This window comes from Rhinopithecus bieti, unplaced genomic scaffold, assembly GCF_001698545.2.
Source record: "Rhinopithecus bieti isolate Rb0 unplaced genomic scaffold, ASM169854v2 scaffold_10589, whole genome shotgun sequence".
In the NCBI taxonomy this organism is placed as follows: Eukaryota; Metazoa; Chordata; class Mammalia; order Primates; family Cercopithecidae; genus Rhinopithecus; species Rhinopithecus bieti.
The window spans coordinates 1,699,094-1,721,857 of NW_016807065.1; the positions used below are offsets into that span (position 1 = coordinate 1,699,094).

Here is a 22,764-nt window from a genome sequence, read left to right on the forward strand (position 1 = left end):
AACAACAACAAAAAAAAAAAAAAAAAGGAAACTCAGCAGTTTCTCTAATTGGCTCTGTAACTGACCACAGACAAGTCTCTCTGTTGCTCCGTGCTTGCTTCCTTAGCTGCACAGCAGCACACTGAGAGGCAAAAAGCAGGCCCAACTTTAAGAATGTGTGACTTTCAGAGGGGAGACGTCTCAGAACTTCCCCACAGTATAAGGAACCTAGCAAGAATGGGCACTTTGCCCAAAGGCATCAGAAATGAGGTGGGGCGGCTGGATGTGGTGGCTCATGCCTGTAATCCCAGCACTTTGGGAGGCTGAGGCGGGCGGAACAAGGTGAGGAGTTCGAGACCAGCCTGGCCAACATAGTGAAACCCAATCTCTACTAAAACTGCAAAAACTAGCTGGGCATGGTGGCGAGCGCCTGTAGTCCCAGCTAGTCAGAAGGCTGAGGCAGGAGAATCGCTTGAACCCGGGAGACGAAGATTAGAGTGAGCTGAGATCGCGCCACTGCACTCTAGCATGGGCGACAGGGTAAGATTCCGTCTCAAAAAAAAAAAAAAAAAGAAAGAAATGAGGCAGGGCAACTCCCAATGCCAACAGAAGCAAAAGACTGGGAGGAAATGGTGCCAGTGCAGAGCTCCAGAGCGAGCCCAACACAGAAGTCAGGTGGTGAGATGCCAAGACACTCAGGGGGAAAATCAGGCTGAAAAAGTACATTTGGGCCGGGTGTGGCGGCTCACATCTGTCATCCCAGCACTCTGGAGGGGTGCAGTTCAACTGAGGCCAGGAGTTTGAGATAAGCCTGGATAACATGTCAAAATGCCATCTCTACAAAAAATCAAAAAATCAGCCAAGCCAAGTGGCATGCGCCTGTAGTCCCAGCTACTTGGGAGGCTAAGGTGGGAGAATCGCTTAGGCCTGGGAAGTCAAGGCTGCAGTGAGCCGAGATTGCGCCACGGCACTCCAGCCTGGGTGACAGAGCGAGACTCTGTCTCCAAAAATACTCAAAAGGTACATTTTGTTCTCAGGATTCATAAAACTATGTATGAAAGAAAGATTCAGAACAAAATGTTTCCAGCAGTCATCACTGGGCGATGGGGCTTCGGACCATACTTTCTTCATATTTTCCTATTGAGTACATGTATCTTTCCTGTTGAGTACATTACATGTTGGGTGGTGTACTTTCAGTCTTATCAAGTCTAAGGAAAAAATATTTACTTTTAGGAATTTGTAATGTGGAAAACAAAACCCCCAAATGAGAGGTACTCTAACAGTGAGGATGGCCGGCCTGTGCACAGCACATGCGGAAGCACTCTCACATGCATTTGCTCTCCATGGCATCCCTGAGGAATCCCCCATTTTACAAATGAGTGCTATGAGAAACAGAGAGGTTCTGTGACTTGCCAAAAGTCACACAGCTAGAAAGAAGCAGAGCTGCTCCCACCCCGGGCAGTCTGTGTCAGAGCCCGCACTTCTCACCACTAAGCTCTACAGTCCCCAGCGATAACGGCCTGTTCTAAAAAAACAAAACATCAAACTAAGCGGTTCCTACCTCCTCCCTGCTTTGCAATGATCTCTCCTCTCTTCAGTGCATTACTTAGGATTTCTAAGGAAATCAGGAAGAAAAAAAAATTAGCCAAATTTCTCTATGGCAATACAAATGTGCTCATTACAGATTCCAGAGTAGAAATACTACTAATAAAAATGACAAGAAAAAGAAAAAGGGAAAGGGGTTTGAGAAACACACGCACAGACAAGATCATTTTACAGAGAACTAGGAGAGTCCTTGATGCTGGGTCACGATGCCAAGACCCCACGTAGCTCCAGAGTCTGAGGCCCAGCGTGCGGGGTCACCTGCGAATGCGCCCACCAGAGATAGGAGCCAGCGCATTCATGAACTGAGAGCCAGAGCAAGAAGGGGGCCATCGGGTCTTACTCAGCGGCAGTTTTCTAAAGTTGGTCCAGGTTCTCAGGACTGAGGCTTCCTTGCCTCACCTGAGCTGGAAACTAAGCCCCCACCCCCAACCCAGCCAACTTCTTTTTTAGAAGACCGCCCAGCAGCACCCACTTGGAGCCCACATTTATCCACCCAGAGGCACCTCTCGTTATCATAGAGCAAATTAAAGCTGCAGCTCCACGGACAGCCTCAATGCTAACGAATGAGCTCTGCGTGGAAATCCTTAAACATGCCAGCACTGCCTGAAATCAGCTGGGTGTGCTGTGACTAGGCAACAGATAAGGTTTCAGGAAAACACCTAAACGCACCCCCCGCCAAGTGTCCCAAACACAGTGCTGCTGCTCACTTGCCCACGGCTCACCCGCACCTCCTTAAGGTTTGTCTGATGCTATCATAGCATTACCTTTCCAAGCTTCTGGTCCGTCTTTTGCTATGTAGAAGACACTTGTACCCACCCACTCTGGTCTCAAAGTATATGCTCAGCAACTTGGACATGAGCCACGAGGCACATTTCACTTTATGACCATGGCCACAAAGCCATTAAAACCTGTCCCCCCGCCGTGCAGTGGCTGATGCCTGTAATCCCAGCACTTTGGGAGGCCAAAGCGGGTGGTTCACCTGAGGTCAGGATCAGCCTGGCCAACATGGTGAAACCCTGTCTCTACTAAAAATACAAAAATTAGCCGGGCATCATGGCGGGTGCCTGTAATCCCAGCTATTCAGGAGGCTGAGGTGGGAGAATTGCTCGAACCCCTGTGGTGGAGGTTGCATGAGCTGAAATCGCGCCACTGCACTCCAGCCTGGGCAACAGAGTGAGACTCTGTCTCAAAGAAAAACACAACAACAAAAAAAAACCAAACAACAGAAAAAGCGCCTGTCCCCCACACAGCTGCTTCTTATATCCCAACTAACTGCCGTGGGACGAGGCAGGAAAGTTCACCAAAAGACACAGACTTCAGTCTACCAGCAGGTACAGCTCATTCTCCCGGGATGCCTGTGATCCTGCCCAGACTGCCTAAGCCGAGGCTGGCTTTACAGCACCTAGACCAAGCTTGTCCAACACGTCTTACTTTGCTGTTGTTCTGTTTTGGGCTTTTTGGCAGCCTGAAACCATGGTTTTTAAGTTTCTGTCTCTAGTGATAAGTGGAAAAGAGGAATGAGGAAGGGACTTTACTGACCCAAACAGAAACCAACTGAGAAACCATGACTATATTCTCCCATGCACATCCCTGACCTAGATCAAGCTTTCAACTAACACACCTGCAAGACACCTGCAAAAGCTTTCAACTAATATGCCACTGATTTGAAGAGAACAGTGGAATTCTTCCATCGGCATTCACAGGCCTCCCTGCACTGACCACAGCTGCAGCCCGTTCTGCCCATGCTCCTCCCCTGCCTCACACAGACCTGCCCCTTCAACCTCTGCACCCGTTGCCACCAGCCGCTCTATCTGCGTACACCTGCGGCCTGTGCCAAGCCTGCTCGGCCCCCTAGCAGAGCCAGTGCTCTGAGCAGTAGCAGCTAGAGCAGCGTCTGGCAACCCATGTCTCCACCAGTGTCCTCACTAGGCCACCTGGATGCACAGACCTCTGGCGCTGCCCCAAGCCACCCTTAGTTTCGCCTCAGCTGCACCTCATCCTTGAAGGTCAAAGACCACAGACCCATCCACATTTTTTGAAGCAAAAAGCCCATCCTCTAATACAGAAGTGCGTGTGCACGGTGAGAAGTATGTCTGCACAGAAAGACTTCTCTGCTGACAACAGCAGTGGCTGCATCTACATAATGGGGTTTGGGTCACAACCTTCTCATGTTTTACAAGGTTATTCTTTTTTTGAGACAGGGTCTCACTCTCAACCCAAGCTCCCAAGCTGGAATGCAGTGGTGTGATCATGCTTCACTGCAGTCTTGACCTCCTGGGCTCAAGTCATCCTCCCACCTCAGTTTCCCAGGCAACTAGGACAGGTGTGCGGCACCATGCCCGGCTAATTTTGTTTATTTTTTGTAGAAAGGAGGTCTCACTATGTTGCCCTGGCTGGTCTTGAACTCCTGAGCTCAAGTGATCCTCCTGCCTCAGCCTCCCAATGTGTTGGGATAACAGGGGTGAACCACTACACCCAGCCTTACAATGTCTTTTAAAACAAAGGTCCTAGCTTCTGTGGGGAAAGGCCCACCACAGTGGTCACTTGCTTGAGAAGGCCTTTCATGATTCCTACCGCTGGCCACTTCTTTCCTTGTGTGTTCATCTCATGCAGGCTGAAATGGGGATCACGCTTTTCATGCTGCGAGGTCCTTGAAGAATCTCTCCCTCCCATGCTGAGAGGGCCTTGAAGAATCTAACTATTAATCTCACTCCTTAGAAATGTCAGGTGCGATGCAATGAACACCTTGAGTCCCTATCTTTCAATAAAATAAGCAACTCCGTTAGAGATGTGGCAGTAGGAGCACATTATGAATTAACAAGGACTGCTGCCAATGGTGGGTTTAACATTCCCAGTCTGAATTAACCCAAGTGACCTCATGTCAGCATGCTCCTCATGGGTGCTATCTGCTGGACAGCAGAGCCCAGGAGTCGGTGGCGGGGGCAGGAGGGCAGGGCAACAGAACCCTGCAGCCCTGCAGTGGCATCCTCATGGAGCTCTGCTGATCTCCTTCCATCCTGCCACCTGTCTGCAAGAAGGCAGCACCCCACTCCAGGCGAGCATGCCACAGGCTGGCATCAGCATGTTGGCAAGGGCCTCACAAACTCATCTTGCTGGCTGTCAGCAGGGCCCCAGAGCTCAGGGAGCACTGTGAACTCCAATTTACACCCACAAAGGGTAGCATTTTTACTGTCAAATACTGCCTCACAACAGTCAGTTTTGACATTTAACAATCTTTTTTTTTTTTTTCAACATTAATCTCAAAGTACTGGGATTACAGGCGTGAGCCACCGTGCTTGGCCGACATTTAACGATCTTTTGATTTACATTTTTATAGCCACTCTATCAAGATTTGACTCATGCTGAGTGTGGGCCCTGGGAACCTGCATGACCAGCAGTCTGATGGGAGCACACATGACCATAATGGCTACACTCTAGTCATGAACTAACATTTCATTAAACCCAAACATCTGCTTCAATTCTTCCTCCAGTGTGATGTAGTTTCCTTGCAGTACCCAAGGGCTCTAGAGCTCATCCCACCCAAACCGAAGAACGCCAATCAAGTGGGAGGGAGTCTCTGTTCTCAGCTGTAGAGGGTACGGGGAGCACTCCGAGTGCCATATCTCAGAACATCTAAGAACAGTCTAGGAACACACACACTCCATTTGTGGTCCTCCAGAGAATCGGCACTTGGAATCCTTTGCCACTGCCTACCCCAGGCTCTGAATCCTGATTGCGAGATTACACCTGCCAGTTCACCACCGACTGTGTCACACAGCTCAGCACAGCTCCCAGGGCAACCCATCCTGGTTTCCATCTACTTCTAAACTGCATCACTCTGCTCCTCACAGCAACAACTCAAATTCCCTTTTTAATGACTAATCTGTTCTTTAAAGAGAGAGAGAGAGATGCAGTTTCGCCATGTTGCCTAGGCTGATCTTGAACTCCTGAGCTCAAGCAATCCTCTTACCCTGACCTCCCAAAGTGTTGGGATTACAGGCGTAAGCCAGCACACCCAGACTAATCTGCTCTGAGTAACATTTTACCAAGCCAGATTTCTGAAACTTTTTTTAAAAATTAAAAATTCCGGCTGGGCGCGGTGGTTCACGCCTGTAATCCCAACACTTTGGGAGGCCGAGGTGGGCGGATCATGAGGTCAGGAGATCGAGACCATCCTGGTTAACAGGATGAAACCCCGTCTCTACTAAAAACACAAAAAATTAGCCGGGCGTGGTGGCGGGGGCCTGCAGTCCCAGCTACTTGGGAGGCTGAGGCAGGAGAATGGCGTGAACCCGAGTGGCGGAGCTTGCACTGAGCCGAGATAATGCCACTGCACTCCAGCCTGGGGGACAGAGCGAGACTCCGTCTCAAAAAAACACACAACAAAACAAAAAAAATAAATAAATAAAATCCCAAGCACACACAAGTTACAGGCAAGCTTGAATGTACGCTGGAAACACAGACCTTTGTTGCTTTATTACTAATGGTGACGACTTTCCTACATCCTTTTACCAGCTTCTAGAACAAGGCACCCATGAAGAGAGCAACACATATCTTGCCCCACTGCTCCCTGTGCACTGGAAGAAGGGCCTGATCACCAGGGACAGCCGCCTTTCAAGCCTGACAGTGATGTCTGTCCTTGTACCATTTTCACATTCTCTGTTATGACAGACCCGCAAAGGAAGGTTTATACCCAAATTTCTAATGACTTCCCATTCCAAGAAAGTTTCTGTGTAAACAAGCAGCAGCTTTCCTGTGGTGAAGGAGAAGGTCAAAGAGTCACCAACACATAGAGGATTTCAAAAAGGAAGATTTCCAATTTATCATGCACACTCTGTAGCCCTGCTGGTGCCCTGGGCCAAGTGCTGTGCTGGAGGCACTTCTAAAAGGCAAGATTCCCACATGATGAAGTGCCAGGCTCTGGAGCCAGACAGCCTGGGTCACATGCAGGCACCACCGTTTACCAGTCACGTAACTTAGGCATGTCACTCTCTGTGCCTCTGTTTCGGATGAAACGGGGATAGCAGTATGTACATATCATGTGGTTCTCACAAGGAATAAATGCAATACTACATGGTTATTATATTATCATTATACTTCTGTTAAAAGTTGGGGTGGGGCCGAGCATGCTGGCTCACGCCTATAATCCCACCACTTTGGGAGGCTGAGGCGGGCGGATCACCTGAAGTCAGGAGTTCGAGGCCAGCCTGGCCAACATGGTGAAACTCCATCTCTACTAAACATATAAAAATTAGCCAGGCGTGGTGGCATACACCTGTAACCCCAGCTACTCAGGAGGCTGGGGCAGGAGAATCACTTGAACCTGGGAGGTGGAGCTCGCAGTGTGAGCCAAGATCGTACCATTGCACTCTAGTCTGGGCAACAGAGTGAGACCCTGTCTCATTAAAAAAAAAAAAAAAAGAAAAGTTGGTGGAGGATTTGAATTACACTAAACCAGAATTTGCATAATGCAAATGCTAAATTAAAAGAGCCTATGGACAAGGCTCTTTTTTTATTAACGCCTCTATGGACAACTTGCAGCTGGGGCAGATGACCAAGAACTACCCCCCTTCCAGCGATCCCAGACACAGACAAACTTGATCACAAACTTTAAAGAATCCCTCATACTCAAGAGACCATAATCACAAATATGTACATTTTTTAACACTGCACTCGAAAATTACTGCAGAGCTTGGGAACACAGGACATCTGAAAGACGAGCGACCAAGTGAAGTAAGTCGACTATTATGTCTAGTTCTTGAAATATTTAAGGCAATTCAAAAGACATTTGATTCGGTTGAAAAGCAGAAATGAGAAATCACTTATTCAGTGGGTCTGTAGCCTGAAAGTCACCTGAGAGGCAACAGCCGACAAAGGGTGGGTGAAAGCAGGAAGAAAACACGATGCTTACCATTTATCCTGCCCATGTTCATCCCAGATCCAAATCGACCCATGTTTTCCATACCACCACCAAAGGGCCCCTCCATTCCTGCAAGAGATGTTCACATTTCAGCATCATCCAACAAGACTGCTTAGACTGAGCAGGGAAAGAAAAATTCTATCACGTTTCAACTGGGGTATCTTCTGCCAAGAACTTATCTATCAAGTTTAAGGGCTTCTGAAAAACAAAAAAATGCTAGCACCCTTGTTTAAAATCACCACCTTCAAAAGCTGGTCTGATCCAACCCCTCAATGAACAGACAAGCAAAAAGAGGCACAGAGATGGAGTGGTCTGCCCAAGGTCACAGAGCTAGTTAGTAAGACAGCCAGAACCAAAAGCCAAGACACCCGCTGGAAGGATGGACAGGCAGGAGGAAGTCATTTCTAGACTCAAACTGAAACCAAAGAGAATTTCATGCAGGGTTTAAACAAGAAAGAAAAGAGGAAAGAGAGAAAACCATGCCTAAAAGTGATTATGCTTGTACTTCATTTTAAATTTCTTACCTCCCATCTTATTTATTCCAAATCCTATGCCTTCCATTCCCATTCCTTAAAAAGAAAAAATCAATGCAAACTAAAATTATGTCAAAGCAGTAAATAACATTTGAACTTAAAAAGTATAATTCCAAACCAGCAAAAGAACTCAAAAGAAAATCCCTGATGACAAGTATATTTTATATATTTTAATTAGCAAGAAAAAAAGCCCCTACCATTTCAACTGTCAAACATCATATAGCTAAATTTTTTCTCTGTTTTAGACACAGTATTGCTCTGTCACCCAGGCTGGAATGCAATGGCACAATCTTGGCTCACTGCAACCTCCACCTCCCGGGTTCAAGCAATTCTTCTGCCTCAGCCTCCCAACTAGCTGAGATTACAAGCGCCTGCCACCACGCCTGGCTAATTTTTTTCTGAGGGATCTACACAGTTTAATGACCCAGTTGGGCAGGGTTGTTTTTTTTTTTTTTTTTTTTTTTGAGACGGGGTCTCCTTCTGTCACTGAGGCTGGAATGCAGTGGCATGGTCACAGCTCCCTGCAGCCTCATGTGATCCTCTTGCCTAAGCCTCCCAAGTAGCTGGAACTACAGGTGTACACCACCACACCTGGCTAATTTTTTTTATATTTTGTAGAGGTGGGGTCTCACTATGCTACCTAGACTAGTCTCAAACTCTTGGCCTCCAAATTGCTGGGATTACAGGCGTGAGCCACCACACCACACCACACCCACACACAGGCCTCAAGTTAGGCAGTATTAAACATGAAATAGAATTGTAAGACACATTCTACGGAACATAAACTTTTTAGAAAATTTTAGGGAACAGAAATAGATTTTTAAAAAGTCCCTGTTAAAGGTAAAATCTTCAAAATAAAACCAGTTCCTAAAACACCAAGACTTCCTCCCCAACCCCAGTCTTTCTGTTTAGATGTCAGACATGGGGTGTGTGTGTGTTTTGGGTCGGGGGAAACGTTAGAGCCATTTGAAGTCGTGGCCCAGAACTGAAGTCAGCCCCAGGGTGACTCTGGAAGAGTCTAGCGACATGCAACACTGACAATGGTGGGATAGAGGGGCTTCCATATTCCAATTTCAAAGGATTCTAACAAAGACCAAAGTCTGAGGTCATTAAAATGAAATATTCCTTAATAGAATCAAACTACATCATTATACAGAAATGAAAATGCTAAACAGCAAAGCCTGAGTTTATTCTACGCATTGAAGCTTTCATGCAGTTGCTTTTTTTTTTTTTTTTTTTTTTTTTTTTTTTTTTTTTTTTGAGACAGAGTCTCGCTCTGTTGCCAGGCTGAACTGCAGTCATGTCATCTCAGCTCACTGCAATCTCCACCTCCTGGGTTCAAGTGATTCTCCTGCCTCAGCCTCCCGAGTAGCTGGGATTACAGGCGCAAGCCACCACGCCCGGCTAATTTTTGTATTTTTAGTAGAGATGGAGTTTTGCCATGTGGGCCAAGCTGGGCTCAAATTCCTGACCTCGGGTGATCTGCCCACCTCGGCCTCCCAAAGTGCTGGGATCCCTGTCTTCTTAAAGACAACACTGTCCACCATGTTTCCTGTGACGGCCACATTGTCACAGAGTGAGGCCCTCTCCACCGTTTGTTTTTTTTGAGATGGAGTCTCGCTCTATCACCCAGGCTGGAGTGCAGTGGGCCGGATCAGCTCACTGCAAGCTCCGCCCTCCCGGGTTTACGCCATTCTTCCTTGCCTCAGCCTCCCAAGTAGCTGGGGACATACAGGCGTCCGCCACCTCGCCCGGATAGTTTTTTTTTTTTTTTTTTTTTTTGTTATTTTTATTAGTAGAGGACGGGGTTTCCCAGGTTAGCAGGGATGGTCTCGATCTCCTGACCTCGTGATCCACCCGCCTCAGGCCTCCCAAAGTGCTGGTATTACAGGCTTGTAGCCATCGCGCCCGGCCATCCACCGTTTTGAGACAGAGTCTCACTCTGTCACCTAGGCTGGAGTGCAGTGGCGCGATTTCGGCTCACTGCACCCTCCGCCTCCTGGGTTCAAGCAATTCTCCGGCCTCAGCCTCTCGAGTAGCTGGGATTACAAGCGTATGCCATCACACCCAGCTAATTTTTGTATTTGTAGTAGATGGGGTTTCACCATGTTGGCCAGGATGGTCTCAAATCCTGACCTTGTGATCTGCCTACCTCGGCCTCCCAAAATGCTGGGATTACAGGCATGAGCCAGTGTTAGATTGGAAGTTAGATTTCCCCTTTTTTGCGTCTATCAATGCCCCTAGCTCTCTAGCAGCAGCTGTGCAAACACCAGGAGGGCCCAAGGGGGACTTGGTAAGACACTTTTCAGGGCACTGCAGCAGTGCTATGGTCCTGTGGTCAGGAGACCTGCAGCCTGTCACTAACTGACAGTGTGACCTTGAGCAAGAGCAACTCTCTGGCTTGCCTCCTCTTATCAAATGGCACAACTATTTCAGTTTAGAAGGTTGTCGTGAGGTTACAATGAAAAAGCGTAATGACTTTATAAAAGGATTCAATTTGATAAAAATACAAAATACTGCCTTTATTAAAAATGAGGCAGAGATGAATAAGGAGGGAATTTTGTCCCTGTTAACTATTCCATTTAAACTACTCAAAGTCCAGTTGCCCCAATAATTAATAATTTTCACTTCCCCAAAACCCCAAGCAAGGGGCACTGTCATTCTCACCTGCGGGACCTAGGTTTCCCATTCCAATGCCTTTATTCAGGTGATTGGCATCAATGGGTTGCCCTCCTGGTCCTAACCCCATGCCAATACCACCAAGGCCATCTGGAAGGAAAAGAGAAAGAAGTTTAGATTTCCCCTATTTAGCAAACCTTGACCCTCAAAGGAAAAGAGTCTTTGTTTAGTGAGTTGCAGCTATCCACTCCAGCCTACCCACCCCCACCCACCAGTGACCCCAGGGCCCAATGCAAAATTCAACATCAGCACATTTGGTAACAGAACCTTGTTCTGGCGTTTGGGATGTGTATACAACAAAGGTGGCTGAAAACCAACACAGGGGAAAGTTAACAACCCCCACACTAAGGTTCTTGAGAGCCTATTTGTTTCACTAACCCATGGACTGAGAACTGATCAAAAAAGATGACTCAAGACATCAGGTAGCAAGCAGCACAAATGTGCCCAATCCCTAGTAGCCCAAAGGACGTTTCTCATGAAAAAACACGTTACAAACCAGCCAATCAACATCCTGGATGTACGCTACTCTCTGAATCTGGGTGGTTTTAGTAACAATGAACCTAATGTATGTATTCAAAGAACCTATCTTCCTTCTCCCAAAGCTTCCTAACCCACAACTGGATACCTAGCCCACACTCAACTCCATGCCCTACCAACACAAACAGGGACACAGAAATACAGGCTGGTCTCTGGAAACAGCCAAAAGAGCTGACACTTGCAATATCTGGGGTAACCACCATCTGAGGCTTAAACTACAACCAGGTAAGGTTTCAAAAATTATAACAAGGCCAGGCGCGATGGCTCACGCCTGAAATCCCAGCACTTTGGGAGGCCAAGGCAGGTGGATCACCTGAGGTCAGGAGTTCGAGACCATCCTGGCCAACATGGCGAAACCCCATCTCTACTAAAAATACAAAAATTAGCCTGGCGTGGTGGCGCACACCTATAATCGCAGCTACTCGAGAAGCTGACAGGAGAATCACTAGAACCCAGGAAATGGAGGTTGCAGCGAGCCAAGACCACGCCATCAGAGCGAGACTGGGTGACAGAGCGAGACTCCATCAAAAAGAAAGAAAGAAAAGAAAAGAAGGAAGGAAAGACAGAAAACAAAATTCATTTAAAAAGTAAATAAGGCCGGGCGCGGTGGCTCAAGCCTGTAATCCCAGCACTTTGGGAGGCCGAGATGGGCGGATCACGAGGTCAGGAGATCGAGACCATCCTGGCTAACACGGTGAAACCTCGTCTCTACTAAAAATACAAAAAAAACCTAGCCGGGCGAGGTGGCGGGCGCCTGTAGTCCCAGCTACTCCGGAGACTGAGGCAGGAGAATTGGCATAAACCCAGGAGGCGGAGCTTGCAGTGAGCTGAGATCCGGCCACTGCACTCCAGCCTGGGCGACAGAGCAAGACTCCGTCTCAAAAAAAATAAAATAAAATAAAAGTAAATAAAACCTGCCACCACTTCCCAGGCTTTAATCTGATTAACATTCCATCTTTAATTGCATAGCAACAGCAGCAAGAGATCACCGAGGTTACTTACTTCCCAAAGCACTGAAGGCTTTGAAGTCAAGCCTCTGAAATGGCTGGGAGACCAAGAGCCATGGATAACAGGCTCCCTGGAGCAGTGTGCTCCACCTCCTGATGCAAAACAACAGTCAACAAGAGCCACTACCACGGTCCAGGGTGACCACTGCTCAGGTGAGCACACATTTTTATTTGGGAAATGAGTATGTTATGTCCAGGAAATGTAATCCTTCTCTAACTAATGTTGACTTTCAACAGATGAGCCTTCTCATGAAGCCACAGATTTCCCTTCAAGATACATCTGTCATGCTGCCTTAATGCTACGCTGCAAAGGTGCTCTGGCCTGGGCTCCCATCCAACTCAGTGAGTGAGTAGGGCCCTCAGCTTGAGCTGCTGCTCCAGACCAGGCCCCCTCAACCCACCTGGTGGAGGTCCCCGCAGCACAGCACACACAGGCCTCTCAACCTCACCCATCTTCCTTCTCCAGGAGGGCTTTACCTGTGCCAGTGACTCCCTGAATTGTCCCACTGCTGTCTGCACTCAGGTTCTGGGTTCCCGTCTCCGGCTTACGTAGGACTCTGCACTATTAATTGCCACTTCTACCTACGTGGTGGCCCATCAACTAGCCTTCCCTGTCACAAGACAGATTTTCACCTGGGTGTGACAAATAGCCGATCCCTTTCCCCTCTGCATAGAAATTATTTGTTCAAGACACTTCACATACCATAAAACTCACTCAAAGTGTTCAGTGGTTTTTAGTATATTCAGAGATATGCAACTATCCCTACCATTTAATTCCAGAACATTTTCATCACTCAAAAAAGAAATCCAACCTTATTAGCAGTCCCGTCCCCACTTACTCCTTCCTGGCCAGAGGCAACCACTAATCTACTTTCTGCCTTTATGCATTTATCTATGTGGAGCATTTCCTGTAGATGAAATCAAGGTTCATCCACACCACAGCATGTGTCTATCATCCTGCTGCAAACAACTGTGTACGAATTTCTGTGTAGATGTCTAGTGTGCACTGCTAGCCCACATGGGACTAACCAATATCTTCTGAATTAGAGTGCAGCCTGGTTTTCATTCTCTTCACAGGTTCTGATTCTTCCTTCCCCAGGACACTTTCAAAATGCCTAACCACATCCTCTACATTGTGGTATTACAATCCTAGGATTACCACAAGGTAATCCTAACAATATCCTCAAGTTGTGAATCTCTGCTCATTTCTCACCCTGAAAAACCTATAGAAAAGAATTGGCCAAGAGAACTGAGGGCTAACCTGGCACAGCTTCAAGTGAAACTTTATGGCAATTTTCTGTTTCTTAGTATAACTCAAATTCAAACTCTCAGCCCTAATCACTGAAACACTTACGGGGAAGTTGTTGTGGACGCTCAGGAGGGAAGAAATCTCCTTTTGGTAAGGCCCTCTCATCCTGAAAGAGAAAGAAAACGAATAAATCTCAGTATCCAGTGCAGCAGTGTTTGCCACAGCAGAAGACTGAAATGGCCCCCCATCAAGAGAGGACTGGCTAAACACATGATCCATGCCATGGAGTAATATGCAAGGGTGGAAAGGCATGTGGAGCGTGCTTCCTATTTTATGTCAAGGTGAAGGATCAAAAGACACATGGATATTATCATGGGGGATAATGGGGACCTGGGCAAGAAGTCCAAGTAGGACTCACACTATCTTCACGCTATCTTTTCATGCTTTTTGACTTTTGAGTCACATGAATCTATCATCTATTCAAAAAACTTAACTACTCTATTTACAGTAATGAAAAAATTGCTTTATAGTTTCTTTTATCTTTTTCCTGAATTTGAGCCTGGACTAGATTGCCCCCAGCATGTTCCAGTCATGCCTATAGTAATTATTATCTTTGGCACAGCCACAGCAGAGCAAACATTTATTAAGACTGAAATGCTCCAACAGACCTTTAAGAGCTGTCTGAATCAATGACTTATGTTCACAAAAGATTTGATGCTAACCAAACATTATACTGTAATACTCTGAAAAACTGGAACCCCACATACATAACCATTCTTTGAAACAGATCACTTGCTCAACCAGGATACTCAAGTGACTACCTGAATGTGCCATGAACAGTCAACTGTGCAAAAGGAAAAATATCTCATGCAGTCAAGAGTTGCCATGAGCAAAATTTTTTTTTTTTTTTTTTGGAGACTGAATCTCACTCTGTTGCCCAGGCTAGAGTGCAATGGGACGATCTTGGCTCACCGCAACCTCCTCCTCCCAGATTCAAGTGATTCTCCTGCCTCAGCCTCCCAAGTAGCTGGGAGTACAGGTGCGTGCCACCACGCCCAGCTAATTTTTGTATTTTCAGTAGAGATGGAGTTCCACCATGTTGGTCAGGCTGGTCTCAAACTCCTGACCTCATGATCCGCCTGCCTCAGCCTCCCAAAGTGCTGGGATTACAGGCGTGAACCACCACGCCCGACCAGCAAAATGTTATTTCTCTCACAAATTCACTCAACATACTGCACCTTATTTAAACTTAGACTAATCCATAAATATTTTATAGTGGCTATGTGTACATTCTTATTAATTCCATGTTTTTGCTAGCCTTGAGTATATCACACAGAAAGATCCTACTGACTTACCATCTTGACGTGCATTGGTCTATCAAATAGCAGCTGGCCATTGAACATAGCTGGTATTACAATTAAGGCTATTTCTTGCAATTCTAAAAATGTGCACAAGAGAAATACAAAAAGAAAGAAAGAAAGAAAAATACTCCAACTGCTACCAATTCCTCTAAGTGATGAATTTATGAGCAATTTCAATTCTTCATTATACTTTCAACAATAAACATAAAAGGAACAATAAATAAAGCCAGCGGGGAGGACAAGACAACTTCCGCTTACTCCTCAGGTGTGAAGCTTCACTTGTAACCTTACAATTTCACCAAACCATCCTCTTAAGCAGTGGCATCAAGGTTCTCTGAATGTGGCCAATGGGCCAGGCATCTACCACTATCCAAACTGAAGGACCATGTTTTCTGGGTAAGACATGCCAAGACGGTCTTGTCTGAGTTGCATGAATGTGCTCCTGTGGGGTACTCTCCATGGGATTAAAACTCTAGGCTAAGCTTAGGGTCATGGATAAGTGTCCTCTTCCAAAATGATGTCTACTCATTGGAGAGAGTGAGTAATCCTACAAGGATGTATTACACATGAAATAACAACCCAGTTTCTCTCTAGTGGTGCATTCTTTGGGCTTCCTCCTTCAAACCTAGACTCTTCTGAAAACAGTAGAAAGACCACTCATGGGCATATGCCCATGTTCTTCTAACCATCCCCTCTATCCACACTGTATTGAATCAACTCTACCCCCAAAGAACCGATTTTTTTTTTTTTTTTTTTTTTTTTGAGACTGAGTCTCACTCTATCACCCAGGCTGGTGGTGTGCAGCGGCGCGATCTCGGCTCACTGCAACCTCCACCTCCCGGGTTCAAGCAATTCTTGTGCCTCAGCCTCCTGAGTAGCTGGGATTACAGGCATCCACCACTGCGCCCAGCTAATTTTTGTATTTTTAGTAGAGGCAGGGTTTCACCATGTTGGCCAGGCTGGTCTCGAACTCCTGAGCTCAAGTGATCTGCCCGCCTCGGTCTCCCAAAGTGCTGGGATTACAGGTTTGAGCCACCATGCCCAGTCCGGCCCAGAGAACCTTTTAATTCCACAGTAATGCATTCTCCCTAGTCACATAAAAAACATTAATACACAGTCACCTCTTCCTCACACAAACCTACATTACTAACACAGCAATTTAGGTCAAATTGTTCACAAGTTGAATTCCTGCAGAAGGATACATATAGCTTGCACAGCTTCAATGGACTGTTCAAAAGTAACAGTGCCTATTCCACGACTTTTTCCATCTTTATCTTCAAGAATGTCTGCTCGGACCACCACACCAGCCATACTAAATACTTCCTTCAGTTTCTTCCAGCCAACTTTATAATCCAGCTAATCGAGAGAGAACGGGGTAAAACCTCAATGTAAACGTCTTAAGAAACACATTTTACGACGTGAATGAGACATGATTTGGTTGGAAAAGTATTAGGAAATAATGTCACAAAAACTAATCAACTGGAATGGAAATTTTAAAATAGGATTATAAAGCCTGGCCTTCACTGTAAATAAACTGTACTTAAATATATGGTTTCTTTTCTCAGAAACTTAAGTCACCTCATACTTCAAATTAATACTCATTTTCTGCACATTTTTAAAAAATTGTTTCCCAGATAAGCTTTACCACACCCCACCCCACCCAACCTACTTTCTTCTAAAAATATCTCCCCTTGCAATGGTGGAGGTATCATTCACCCCAGACACAATAAGAAGAAGGTGTCAGTGCACTTCTGCTCGTACACTCTTACTCTGCACCAGAACTGCACAAAATAAACCAACGGAGAATACAGACTCGGTTACTGCTTGTGGAAACACCTGCAAAACTCAGGAATCACAGCCCCAGTGAGACCATGGTCAAGCTTGTGACTTAGGAATGCAGACAAAGTCTACCTATATGGCTGATTTTTAAAGAAATCAAGAACACAACCCTTCTTTATATTTTTCTTCTCAAATGTCAGAATTACTTTTATAACATATTGACAAGGTCATTTCATAAAGTTCTGATTTTCCAGTTTAGACGATGGTTCTGTTTACTTACATTTGCTACAAATACTGTGCTTCCAAGTCTTCCAGCCTGTAATGCATGGATAATCTCATTTGGGATGTTGGGATTATTTAGGATACTGGGTGGGATAGTAATCATTCCTGGGCCACCTGGTCCCATACCCATCCCACCAGTCGTAGCCATCACCTTTTGCATTGCTCTCCTGGCATGTTCACCATCAGGATCCTAAAACAAGCACAAACGGTGTTACGTTTAACTGACCCAGTGACAATGCAAACCATGCTTGCACAGTAAATGATATTCTCAAGACTTAGAAACTGAAAGGTTGTTTGGAAAGCATCTCTCAAATCTATTAACAAGAAAGTCAAATGAACTCAACTACCAGCTTAGAAGAGTCCAGCTAAAGGAACAGGAAAGGAAGAAAAGGCACGAAATACAGCACTAAAACCATAGCTCTCAACTGAACTAAGTAAAAAAGAAAAGCAGGGTAGGGAAGGAAACATGATTAGCTGATATATGTAGAACCACCAGACTGAAATTAGAGCTTCGTGGGCTTGGTATAGCTGAATCTTACTAATTCATCAGTGGGGTTTTGTAATTTCTGCAAACCCCGTCAATGGCTTCCAGAAGTTTGAGAAACAGTTCTAGACCACACAAGCGCCCCCATCCTTCAAGTCCTTCAGGTGTTGGAGGCATGTGTGTGAGGGCTGCACAGTGAAACAACATCTGAGAAGGTCTGTGAAGCTCTGTACTGACTCTCTTCTTCAACTCTCTGTCCTGTCATTTACCACCATCAGCACTAAAAGAAACACCATAACACGTGAGAGACCTTAGACCCTACGACGCTTCACTCTGAATCTACTCATCTTCCTCCCCAAGAGGTGAAAAGAAATCAAGAGGGATGTTTTTTTTGAGATGGGGCTTTGCTCTTGTTGCCCAGGCTGGAGTTCAATGGCACAATCTCGGCTCACTGCAACCTCCGCCTCCTGGGTTCCAGCGATTCTCCTGCCTCAGCCTCCCAAGTAGATGGATTACAGGCACCCACCACCACGCCCACCTAATTTTTTGTATTTTTAGTAGAGACGGTGTTTCACCATGCTGGTCAGACTGGTCTAGAACTCATGACCTCAGATGATCCACCCAGCTCGGTCTCCCAAAGTGCTGGGGATTACAGGCGTGAGCCACTGCGCCCGGCCAAGAGGAATTTTATCAACAAAAAACCTTCTTCCTCGAGGAATATATTTGATTCAGATGAGATATGAAAGCAGGTTTGAGGAATAACAAACTCACTTTATTTTTTATTTTTTAGATAGGGTCTCACTCTGTCACCCAGGCTGGAGTGCAATGGTGTGATTTCAGCTCACTGCAACCTCCATATCCTGGGCTCAAACGATCCTGCCTCAGCCTCCCAAGTAGCTAGGACTACAGGCATGCACCACCATGCCTGGCGCATTTTTGTATCTTTTGTAGAGATGAGGTTTCACCATGTTGCCCAGGCTGGAAAAAACTCACTTTAAAAAAAAGAAACAAGATGGGCCAACAAGAAGGTTCAGACGGAGTAAAACTTAATGGCACAAACCCACGGGCTCACAGTTTAAGAGTCCCGGAGACAACAAGGCCTCAGACAAATCACAGATGTTAGAAGGTGGTCAGCAGCCACCCAGGATCTGCTTGGCCACCACCCCAAAGTCCTTGCAGGGAATGGCTGCTGTAGGCTGTGACCGACACCCTTCATTAGAAACAACAGGCTGGCACTTGCTTTGTAAAAAAATGCCGTCTGGGACCATGACTGTCTTTCCCTGTTCCAAAGTGGGATCACTCAACAATTACACACAGTATTCACAGTGTTAAGCAAGAGCTTACTTCTTTGACTTTCAGTGGTCTTCCACTCAGACTATGCTTGTTTAGGACTTCCGCAGCTTTTTTCATGCTCTCTTCCATCTTGAATTCAACAACACTATAGAGTCAAAAGGAAACGAGTCGAGTGAAACCAGTCCTACAAGTTAGAAGGCTCAAATACCAATAAGTAACTAGACGATACTTACGCACATCCCTTTGGAGGAAGCCAGAGACCAGTCAGAAGAGCAAGGAAGGGGAAAAAGAAAAGAAAAAATAGTAAATACCAATGACAGTTACAAACCAATTAAAAATATGATTTATGTCACAAAGTCTTTTAAAATGAACTCTTCTAAGGGGAAGCTGACAGAAGTGCCTCGCCTTCCTTGTTAAAAGCTGGGCTCCTTAATATCTCCTTCTCCTACGCATTACCAGCATTGCACTAGAGCTGCTGACGTTTAATAAGCAGACCTAAATTCAGGGTCTCCAAGAAATCACACCAACTTTAGATCTGCTTTCCTCTGTACTCAATCGAGTCCTTACCATATTCCTCCTAAATCCATCCCTTCCGTAAGTTAAGCTCAACCTTTTGATTATTCTAAGCCATTCTATTGCACGACAGAAAATAGTTTATGTTCTCTTTAAACTAGGCCAATTTTGAACATTCAGGTTTTTAATATTTGGTTTACAATTTACTGGCACAAAGGCAACTTTTCGGAATCTTTGGTTCACACAACTTTCAAATTCAGCAAACAACCAAGAGTAACATTTTCTAGACAAGAACACACGTTTTACATTAATTATACCACCGCTAAAATTCCATGCATAATTCACACACAGCCAATTCCTCTGTTAACAAAGAGACAATGCTGCTATTGGTCCCCAGTTATCCAAATTGGGCATCCAAACAGAATACCAAAAAGCTCTTTGGCCAGCCATTTGGAAAAGCGGGACTCCCGTTTGCAAATCCCCTCCCACCCCACTCAAATGTTTGGCAAAATCAAACATAGCTACTGTAACATGAGCACTCACTGCCTTCCTGATTTCATTCGATTCCACGCCACCATACAGTTACATTTTTCATGTAGTAAATCCACAGAAGAAATTCTCTCAGACACTTACCCTTGACTTTCCTTCAGCGTCCATTAAGAGCTCCACGTATGTTACCTCACCAACTACAAATCAGTTTCCAGACGACACATAAACCAAGGGAGAAAAGCCAAGAAAACAATGGGAATTTAGAACAATCATCAGCAACCTTGTATGGAGCCTCTGCCTTATAAGAAAGCCCAGAAACACTCCATATTCTCTAAACCACCGAACTAGGCATTACAGGTGTGCAGTAAAAGTAGGTGAAAATACGTTAACAATATGTCCTTGATTTTCCTCCCACCACAAACAAGCTATTCCACAGATTTCCGTATCAATTTCCCTGTCTGGAAGACTCATTCATGACTAGAGGCAATCCAAATCTACAGGAAAGAAGTCTGCGTGATTTACTTTTCTGGGGAAGGGAGGAAGTTTTACACATACACTCTCATTGGTGGCAAGTAGGTGAAATGCATACAAATTGCGATGCCATCGGGCTGAGCTCACATGCTATAAATACAAGGACGCACGTATGCGAAAGCATAAGCTCACAGGCACACACGGACGCAGGGCCAGCTTCACGGGTGAGCAACCCGTGCAATCGTACAGAGCTCTGCACTCGGGCGCCCTGAGCTTGGTTCAATGCTGTTATTGCTGCTATGACATTCTTAGTTTTTTTTAACAAGAGGGCCCTTGTTTTTGTTTTGTGTTGGGCCCCACAAATGTTATAGCTGGTCCTGCACACAGCACTAGGCTCCACATCTGTAGAGGCAGAATGTCTGAATATAATAAGATCACAAAACCAGAGCAGCATCTGGATTCTCTTCAGTGAATTAGGCCAGGCTTCATTCTTGCTGCTTTCTAAACCTCCCCATTAAAGGACACAAATAAATTCAAATTTAGGGCTCAGATTTTGTATTTAAACAGTTAAATAGACTCACATGATTCTAATCTACACAAAAGGGAAAACAAAGCATTTCGAAAGTTTCTGCAGATTTTCCTCAAGGTTTGGATTGCCAATTCATGACCACCATGACCAGATGTTAGAATCCATCAAGACAACCACCAGAATGGCTGCTGAACTTGAAGATGGCACACAGAAAACAAATGTGAAGTGTTACCCTGGAGAAAACTATCTCTAACCAGACTCTCCAAAGTCAAAAAATGGGCTTTTGTTGTCCTCTGGATCGGTTTGGTTTAGCAGTAAAAGGGTAAAAACAACCCGCTTAACGGCCTCAACAAGTCCTGCCTATTCCAACTCTTTTGTTCAAAGGACATTAAAAGTATGAGGCTATAGGAAGAAAATAATTTAATGAAAAACAAGATAAAATTACTTTACAAAAAATTTAAAGATCTGAAGGACATATTTATTAGTGGCTCTGCACACTGGTTGAATGCAAGAAAGCCAAGTGTTCAAAGTTTACATGTAGAGCCTCGCCCTCTTTGTCCTCTCCTGATCATGTTTCAGAACTAAACAGACACTTTGCACAAAACAGGAGAGAGAATCATCAGTGCAAAGAAATGAAGAAGGAAATAGGAGGGATCAGTACAATTTACTTTTGGAGTATATACTCCTGTGGGGCAAACTGAAAAATGATCACAGCCAAGGGACAGTTGTACAAGGCGGCTTTATTTAACCCTTAAAAACTAAAGCAGTTCCAAAAATGCGGCCGCCCTGAGGCCATGTTAAAAGCCATTTGTTTCAAGAGCAGCAGCCATTCAAGGACCACCAACCCTTGTCTCCACTTTGATGAAAATGCCACATAATGTCAAAATAGTGACTGAAGAGGCCCCAAGTTTATTCCCTACCAGCTATGACTACCACCTAATAACCTTTAAAAAAAAAAAAGTCTCACAATAATTAATTCAAGAGAGCTGCAACCATGTTGTCGAAATTCAAATCCTGTTGCATGGGAAGTTTCTAGTCTGTGTCCATAAGACATGTCGTCAAAAAGCTGTAATTGCAACCCAGAAACCAAGCAAATCCAAACCAAACTTTTCCCATGGCCATAACCACTTTAACAAAAGAGAGGTTTAGAAATTAGGACTTTTCCACGTAACAGTCTAGTCTAGTAATAACACACCTGACTTCAATCCTTTGTATTAAAAATTTGCTTAAAATGTTCTCCCTCTTTTTACCTCAAATGGTATCATTGTTTAGCAGTCACCCAAGGGTCCAGCATGAGTAGTGCTGTTCCCAAGATCATCAGTAATGATTGTGCTCCTCACAAACTCATAAAATTCCAACCTCTACCCTGAGAGACCACCAATTAAGTGTTAAGGGATCTGCAACAGCTGCTAATTCATACTTTCCTACAGAAAAATGGAGCCTTTAAAAGACCACCTCCCTTTTGGTTCTACAATAGCAAAGCAAAGATTTGTCTCATGTAGTCAGCGCAACTATCGACAAGAATGGGAGGGCAAAATTTGCCAAGTAAACACAGTCTGGTCACATTCCATGAAGTGAAGTTTAACGAGCAAACCATCCAGAGCAGATCACACAGTCAGGACTCAGGGGCAGAGGTGACAGCTTGGCAGTAGCAGTAGTCTTACAGAAACGGCACTCGCAGTTATTAATAAAAAATATGGTTGCTCCTCTCCCTGTGTAAACATGGATGGAATTCACGGAATCCTAAGAGTAGGCTGCTAAGACAAATTCTGCTGCAGCCCAAAACATCAAAATAGCGAAATGAAAAAACTAACACATTAAAAAATCTAACACCAAATGTTATCTACCTCTATTTAAAATGCTCTAAGAAATCATTTTTGACCAACATTTAAGTGAATTATTAAAAACACTGCCTCATTCTTAAAACACAGTAGGAGGATAAGCAGATAAGCAACCCAAAAGAACTGAGGTGGTCCGTTGCAGCTACTGTGACCTCACTCTCTCCTGCACAAACCTTTAGCAAAGTGAGTATTTGTTTTGTGTTCTCATTTACT

The 22,764-nt window shown here is 45.1% G+C and overlaps 1 protein-coding gene across 5 annotated transcripts in view; it reads right to left on the reverse strand.

The window, feature by feature from the left end:
- HNRNPM (heterogeneous nuclear ribonucleoprotein M) overlaps positions 1-22,584 on the reverse strand; it is a 27,062-nt gene extending 4,478 nt beyond the window's left edge. The window contains exons 1-12 of one of the 5 annotated variants that reach the window (XM_017879908.1): positions 19,855-22,584; positions 18,942-18,949; positions 18,760-18,853; positions 17,083-17,121; positions 16,930-16,965; positions 16,073-16,226; positions 14,865-14,914; positions 13,615-13,675; positions 10,705-10,806; positions 8,029-8,073; positions 7,496-7,573; positions 1,541-1,594 (exon numbers count right to left, since the gene is read on the reverse strand). In XM_017879908.1, coding sequence (XP_017735397.1) covers positions 1,541-1,594; positions 7,496-7,573; positions 8,029-8,073; positions 10,705-10,806; positions 13,615-13,675; positions 14,865-14,914; positions 16,073-16,226; positions 16,930-16,965; positions 17,083-17,121; positions 18,760-18,853; positions 18,942-18,949; positions 19,855-19,878 — 745 coding nt within the window. In that variant the 5' untranslated portion in view covers positions 19,879-22,584. Of the gene's footprint in view, positions 1-1,540; positions 1,595-7,495; positions 7,574-8,028; positions 8,074-10,704; positions 10,807-13,614; positions 13,676-14,864; positions 14,915-16,072; positions 16,227-16,929; positions 17,122-18,759; positions 18,854-18,941; positions 18,950-19,854 lie in introns of all 5 variants that reach the window. The other 4 variants (XM_017879904.1, XM_017879906.1, XM_017879905.1 and 1 more) reach the window with 4 other exon arrangements.
- Positions 22,585-22,764: the final 180 nt, after the last annotated feature.